At 34.3% G+C, this 7,955-nt stretch overlaps 1 protein-coding gene across 1 annotated transcript in view; it reads left to right on the top strand.

Annotated features, from left to right (window-relative positions):
* Nucleotides 1-7,955, top strand: part of LOC106875720 (rho guanine nucleotide exchange factor 12) — a 365,906-nt gene that overhangs the window by 318,425 nt on the left and 39,526 nt on the right. The window contains exons 12-16 of the mRNA XM_052968059.1: nucleotides 1,563-1,703; nucleotides 2,426-2,491; nucleotides 2,993-3,100; nucleotides 4,680-4,784; nucleotides 6,846-7,014. Of these exons, the coding sequence (XP_052824019.1) occupies nucleotides 1,563-1,703; nucleotides 2,426-2,491; nucleotides 2,993-3,100; nucleotides 4,680-4,784; nucleotides 6,846-7,014 (589 nt within the window). The remainder of the gene's footprint in view (nucleotides 1-1,562; nucleotides 1,704-2,425; nucleotides 2,492-2,992; nucleotides 3,101-4,679; nucleotides 4,785-6,845; nucleotides 7,015-7,955) is intronic.

Here is a 7,955-nt window from a genome sequence, read left to right as displayed (position 1 = left end):
CTTGGAAGAGCCCTGCTTCTCACATGGACAACTGTATGTTGGCTGCTCAAGAGTGGGCAGCAACAAAAAACCTATTTGTATATGCTCCACAAGGGAAAACAAGGAACATAGTTTACAATGAGGTGTTATAATCACAACAGCAAGAAAGTATGTACATGATCACCTTCTTTTACGAAACTTCATTGACTTTCATATATTTATATTGATATACATATATATACGTGTGTTTGGGTGCGTGTGTGTATATACATCTCTATATATAAAGATGATGCGTAGTCTAGACGGCGTTTTTAGATTTCATTATTCTCTTTAACCCGGGCAACGCCAGGTATTTCTGCTAGTATAATATATATGTATACACATGAACACAAAACTGCTTCTTTTTCAGTCTCCATGTACCAAATCCATTCATAAGTCTTAGGTCAACCTGAGGCTGCAGAAGAAGACACTTCCCAAAGTGCTATTCAGTGGGACAACCCAAAATTACATGTCTGGGAAATTATCTTCTGAACCATTCAGTCATACCTGTGAATTTAAAATCTATTTCAATTATTTTATGATTCTAGCTAAGAAAAAATAAAAGAAAAAAATATTATTTTCTGTCATTCTGAAAATCCTTAAATTTTGAAGCTAAAATGTTTATATTTTTCACGTTCTTACAGTCTGGAATGTCTTGAATTTATATGTAACAGTTATGTATAAAGTAAGAAAATTCTAAGTGAGGGTGTAATTAGCTTCTAAGGTTTTGAAATTAGTGTTGTCTTTTCAAATTTGTCAATTATAAACAGTAGAAGAAAAAACATTCCCATCTGCTGTTTATGTAAATATCCAAGTATTTAGTTACAAAATTACTATAAGAATTAATGATATTCATTAGAATTTTGCATTTTTTAAGAAAGCAAACAATTTTTATAATTTTCATAAGGAAGTTAGGATTGTTAAAAAGAAGTCCTTAACTAAAAGCTCTCCAATAACATAGATCTTTAAATACATGGTTAGTTTCATGACCATATCTGCTGAAAAATAAATGGTCTGCTCTAAAGGTTAATGATTTGTTGCTGTTCTTTTTGATGTCAAAAATAGGTTTAGCATTCTTTTTTTTTTCTGTCCAATATTGCAACCATAAGGAATATGATTCTATAAATGCTTAATGTCTTTTCTACTCATGATTACACTATTGTGTTCCTGTTTTATTAACTTAGAAGCATGACAACTCAATATTGTTTCTTTTGTTTCACCACCATGGTTCCTCTCTGGTTCAGTTTCTTAAGCATTCAGAGAGGACTCTGAAACTAATTGGGAATTTATTAACATTACATTCTATGAATTCCTAAACTGACTAATTAACCTTTCAATTAATTTTTGTTTTCATTAGACAAAAAAAAAACAGCAACTACAGAATAGTTATAAATTTTCATTAATGTTTTGTTTGTTTAAAGAAAACATATTTTACTTGGTTTACCATAACTCAGCCCATAATTTCAATAACTACTTTGAAATGGCAATATGTTAGTCTTGTTTTGCTTTATTATTCTGAACAATTACATTTCCTGTTTTACCAGCGCACATCTTTAACAGTTGGTTCACCTGACACGAGTGGTATTTTGGATTCACCGCATGCTAGTCCCAGTAATTCTCCAACACCTGTTCACCTGGCTGATATGAACAGTTCAAATCCAGATGCTGACAGATGTGGGACTGAGGTACCTTGTCTTTTATAGATTTCTTATTTAGAAAACTCAAGTTTGTTACTTTTGGCTTGCAATGTGTGTACATGTGTATGAGGGAGATATAGGCTAGCAAACAGCATGTTAATACTGACACTAATGAATGCCCATGCAGTGCCACATAAAAGTGCCCATGCGGTACCATTTAGAAGCACCCAGCACACTCTGTAAAGTGATTGGCATTAGGAAGAGCATCCAGCCAATAAAACCATGCCAAATCAGACTGGGGTCTGGTACAGCCTCTCCCCAACTCAGCTTGCCAGCATGGACAACAGATGTTAAATGATGATGACATGCATGCACACACACACACACACACTGAGAAACACTATATATAGGAAGTATCTGGTGCAGTGTGTAAGTGAAAAAACTGTGCTGTTATGATTGTGTGATGTGTATGGTGGATGGTTGTTGGAATAAAGAAGTGCCAATCAGCCAAAGTGAAAAAGAATGACTGAGGAAGATGGCAGGGAAGAGCTGGTGAAGGCTGCTCTCTGGATGCTGAATATCACAAAGAAAATAATGGCAAGGGACCATAATGAGTGGCAACACAGTCCTGGAGAAGGCCTCTCTAACTCATACTAGCTTGGGAAAACAAGACACAAAATGATGATCATATCAAAGTTTTAATAATTTTTATGTCTATTGTTTGTTCGTCTTTGTTTTGTTTATATTGTCATGATTTATTTCTTTTTTAGGATGGAGGCACAGCAGCAATAATGACCATGGAAGAAGACGATGATGATGAAGTGCCTACTGATGAGGTACACTTTACATTTATTATTAGATTGACTATAAATTATCTCCTCTTCCCACCAAAGGCAGTCATTAGAAATATATCAATACTTTTGATTTCATGAAATGGCAGAATTAAAGAAAAAAAAGGGGGGGGGGAAATCACCTTTCATAACTTGATAGATTCAGCCATAAATGTCCATACTTATTATTTTCATTAAGCTCTGCTGTATTGACCTGCTGATTTATAACAACAATACTGTCTCCTCAACACATCCACACATCCATTCTCTCCCACCTTCCTCTATTTCCTCTCCACCTCTTCATCCCCCTTACCCACTTTTCTCTTGCAAACATGTCCATGTTTATTCACTGCTCCTATATCATTTATTTCTCATTCACTATTGGAAAATATATTGATGTGTTTAAATAATTGGGTAGTTGTATTATAGCAATGTTTATACTGAAGACAAATCAATAACACCAGCTCGTTATATATATATATATCTCTCTCTCTCCCTCTCTCCCAGGCCGAAAATCGTTTGCCATTTGGTAATTTTGAAGAAGTAGAGAAGCGGAATGCTTACCTTTCTATATTGCTGCACTATCTTATTTCTAATGATGACCCCTCAGCACTGGTAAGTTAGATTGTCATGTTGTACCTAAAATTATTTGCTGACATCAATTTATGTTCTAGTCTTTGTAACTCAGCATTTTTTAAGGAGTTGTTTTACTTCACATCAAAGCTACAATTACACTAACATACACGCACAAAGAAATGTCCTTTTTCTTGTTTATTACAGGTAGATTGTTTTCTTTATGATATATGAGTTGTTTGATTCTGGCCTATCACAAATGTTGATTGTTAATTCATTGTGTGAATGATGTTTAATTAATATTGTTTTATGAGAGCTCTTCCAGATTAGCTCTGAAGAGCTGGTCAATTTGTGTTAATCTGACAGATCTGTTGAAGGTGATCCTCACTGCTTAATTCGAGATCAAACAGAACTGCTCAACTTATGGGGTGAACAAAGCTGGTTGGCTTCAGCATTGACTTGTACATCTCCGTATGAACAACTCAACTTGAGAAGTGAACAAAGCTAGTTGACTATAGTACTTAGTCTTTGGTATAGAAGAATTAGATTAATTTCTTGAGAATGTCCCACAACTGCAGAAACATCAACATGCTTTACTTGAGGCTAGTCAAAGGCTTCAGGCTGGTCAAAGGCTTCAGGCTGGTCAAAGGCTTCAGGTTGGTCAAAGGCTTCAGGCTGGTCAAAGGCATCAAGCTGATCAAAGGCCTCATGCTATATCCTTTGTCATGCAGTATTTTGTAATAAGGGCATATCACAACTGCTTTGCTGTTTGACTTATGATTCATCTATTGGTTTCTGCAGGTATAAAATTCTTAAAGCTCAGCTGCATCACCAAAAATAGGAGTTAGAAAATTGTTGCTTTAAACATAGTTTGAGATGATGAAACTAAAATGTGACTGAAGTGTAAAGGATAAAAGAGACAAAAACAAAATAGCTCAGAAACCTTCATCATGTCTTTTAGCTTGTTCTTTCTTTTCAGAGTGTAAAATAAATTAAAATGGAAAGAATTACATCTTATTGTTGGCCCAAGTATAAAAGCCATGACTAGATCTATAAATATACACTAACATGAATGTAGGTGGTGATAGGTAAAGCATAATATATTGACGTTTTCATTATAAGAAATTCAAGCAGGTTTGGCTTTGAAGTTAAGAATCTCACATTGCAACTAGTTTCAAGTTCAGTCTCACTGCACGTTACCTTGGGCAAGTATCTTCTACTTTAGCCCTGGGCTGACCAAGGTCTTGTGAGTAAATTTGTCAGACAGTAACTGTGTGGGAGCCTGTCGCGCACGTGCGTGTGTGTGTGTGTGTGTGCATGCGCTTGTCATGCCTCCTCACCACTCTTTGACAACTGGTATTGGTTTCTTTATGTCCCCGTAACTTAGCAGTTCAACAAAAGAGACCAATAGAGGGAGAAATGCATAGGTGCTAGGGTCGATTTGTTTGACTAAAACCTTTTCAATGTGGTCCCCCAGCATGGCCACAGTCTTTATGACTGAAACAAGTAAAAGACAAACAGATGCATACTTCTATTATTAAAAAAGTTAATTCATTGCTAATGTTTTTATATTTATATGTTTTTTGTGTTAATTAATTTCTTTTTCTTTTCTGTTTTTCAGTTTTTCTATATAATATCTGATATTTACTCATCAGCTAATGGAAGTAGTAAAGAATTGAGAAAATGGGCTTACGAAATATATTCCACATTTTTAATTCAAAATGCTGTAAGTAGAAAATAATCCTCCATACTTTTCCTCTATCTTTACAACCATAAATCCATTTCCAACTGCCAAATTAGTTGTGTTGTCAGCACATTGGACAGAATATTTTGTTGAATTTGTTCAGAGACTTTCTACACTTTGAGTTCAAATCCCATTTAGGTCTGCAACACTTTCGACCCTTTTGAGGTCAGTAATGAAAAAAAATTACTGCTCAAAGATGGTAGATTGCTGGAACTGGGTGCCTTGCAGTATTTGTTTTTGTTTTTTGTGTTTTGAATTCTGTCATAACCTACATGGGATGGTAGTTCAAATCTTATCCTATTTGTATGATAAACTTGGTAGATTTAGTCCGTCACCTGATTTAATACAACCACCTGGTGCCTTGGTTATCTTTAAGAGGAGTTCAGTTTGTTACAAGTCATTCAAGAAAGCTCCCTGATTTTTAGAATACCTTCCACCTGCCAGTCTCCCTGTAAAGGGTCAGGACACTATCTTGTCTTGTAACTAAAAGATAAAAAAAAAATTATCTTTCTTTATATTCTTAAAATAAGTCTTCTACTATAGCCTTGGGCTGACCAAAGCCTTATGAGTAGACTTGGTACATGAAAACTAAAAGAAGCCCATTGTGCTTGTGCTTGTCCCCCACCACCCTTTAGACTTTGTTATTATCAAATCTGCCTTTTAAACCTTTTGAATTTAGTGAGTGTGGTCACTAACTTATAGTATGAAAGTGTTCGTGGAAAAGTCCTGTGAGCAAGCTTTTGAGAAGCATGTATAATGGAATATCAGAAGGCAGTTTTTAAATGAGTAATTTAATTTATTAAATTATCGCAAGAGCTAACAAGTAATAAGAGTGTAGCCTGGGTGTGTGCATAAGTTAGGGAAAGCATTATAACTTATGTTTCAAAAATAGATTCAGTTGGAAGTCATTATAAGCTAACCAAAATGGAGGTAGCTTAAACAAAAATATACTGTTCATTATGAGGCAGAGTTGTGGCTGATGTCATCCAGAATTTCGTGGAGCGTAGTGGGCATCAATGAAATAGGCTGTTCGTGATGTAGCAAGTTGAAAGCAGCTAAAAATTTAGAGCTAGTGACGCAAAGTTGGTGTGAAAAGCAAGGAGTTGTTCCTGCTGTTGTTGGTCCTCCATCTTTCCACTAACTGATTAAAATGTATGCTTCACTTCATGGGCAGAAAACTGCCTCTTGTATTCATATGCGCCCATCCCTGATTGGCTGGAGAATGCCTATGATGTGACAACTAAAATAGGTTTCCTGACATGCTACATAAATTTAGATTAATCTGTCAAATGTAATGCTTATATTCATTCACATTGTTTTGAATTAATCATGCTCCTTGAGGAGTATTAACAAAATTTATTTCTAACTTTGTTGACTTTTTGCATAGAGACCTGAAATTTTCTCAGTAGGTACTTAAATACCCAATGGTTTACAATTACACATTTTCAATAAAAAAAAAAAATACGGATATGTATCAGTATTTGACTGTGTTGTAATATTCTGAATGACATTCTGAAAATTTTGGGGGGATGAAAATTGGGAATCATCTTCTTTGTCTGATTCATCTGAAGATAAGTTACTGTTTTTTTTTTATTTATTTATCTGTTTTTTATCAATTATTATTATTATTATTCATTTCTTCAACATTTTGTAAATCTTCAGCTGTAAATCTTTCCAAGTCAGCATTGCTATTTTCTGCAGCCATATCAGTAATTGCAAAAGAAGAAAAATCTTCACTTCAGATACTGAAAAACACCATATGCTGTTGAAAATTTCACACTACTGTGGGCAGAAATGATATTATCTTGCATTATCTTTTAGCTTCGGGATTACAATGATATGATTGTTTAGCTTTAGAATGACATTGTAGAGTAGGTTTGGAAGGCTGGATTTGGCCAGTTTAAACATAAAACAGGTAGAATATTTGGGTTTGACATGACTGATTTAAATGCTAAAGTATTAAACACTGGTTATCTATACGATCTATCTGATGTAGAAAATGAAATTATAATATTAAATATCGATATCTATTTAATATTTCAGCCATTAAAAGTAACGATTGATGAGAATTTAGTGAAAATAATTGATGACACTTTAATCAGTAAAACTGACAAAGAGGAATGTCTTCGCTCTTTATTCAATGATGCAAAACATGATGTTCGTGGTGCTGTAAACTTGATGCTCAATGACTTTAGGAACAAACAAAAGTTAGGTGAGTACTTCTTCCATTTTAATGGGTCTTGTACACCACTTCCTTTTCTCAAGAATAAATGTTTTTTGTTATATATATAATAAAAAAAAAGCACTTAACCTTTTTGTTACACATTTCTGTTGAAATACACTGCTTTTGAATTTTGAAAATAATGAAGAATTTAGTAAGATAACTTTGCCCTTAGTAAGCCTGTGTTTGAAACATAAATCAACATGAAATTTTGATAGAAGTTTTAACTGAGATCACTGTAAAACAGAGTGTTTGGACCATAGGAATAGAACAATCAAAAGGATACAGTGGAAACAAACTTTAAGCCACATGTTTCTGAAGCAGGCATTTTAACCATGTGGCCATACTCAGAGAGAGAGAGAGAGTGGGGGGCAATAGGCTTCCTCACTATTTCCATTTACCAAATTCCTCTCTGAAGGGACTGAACCTGAGGTTATTGAAAAAGACACTTGCCCAGGGTACAGAACAATGGGATCAATTCCAGAACCACATATTTGCAAAGTAAACTTCTTCTACAAAGTCATACCTATGTTCACACATATGTAGACTCAGTGTAGTTGACATTATGGCAGACCTATCCTAAATTATTTTTTCTAATTACTCATATATCAGTAGATATTACTTACTGAACCAATAACATATGTAAATATGACTATTAAATATCCTCAAACAATATGTTTGCATTATTGAACTTAGCACAATTGAATATTGACATACACACACACACATTTATATAGATCGCTGACCACTACATTTATATTTTTTTTCTCCTTGTTTCTCTCCTTATTTCTTTCTGTGTTCCTTTCAGTTGAAGAGCGTAGGCTTGAAACGTTAAAGACTTTTTCTATTCCTGAGTGTAATACTAATACATCCATTTGTTGTTTACACCACCTGTCTTCGTCTGTTGTTTTTTTTTGTAAATTCTCCCATAT

The sequence above is a fragment of the Octopus bimaculoides genome, chromosome 5, assembly GCF_001194135.2.
Source record: "Octopus bimaculoides isolate UCB-OBI-ISO-001 chromosome 5, ASM119413v2, whole genome shotgun sequence".
In the NCBI taxonomy this organism is placed as follows: Eukaryota; Metazoa; Mollusca; class Cephalopoda; order Octopoda; family Octopodidae; genus Octopus; species Octopus bimaculoides.
Note: the sequence above shows the minus strand (reverse complement) of the source record. Positions and strands in the feature narration are given on the sequence as shown.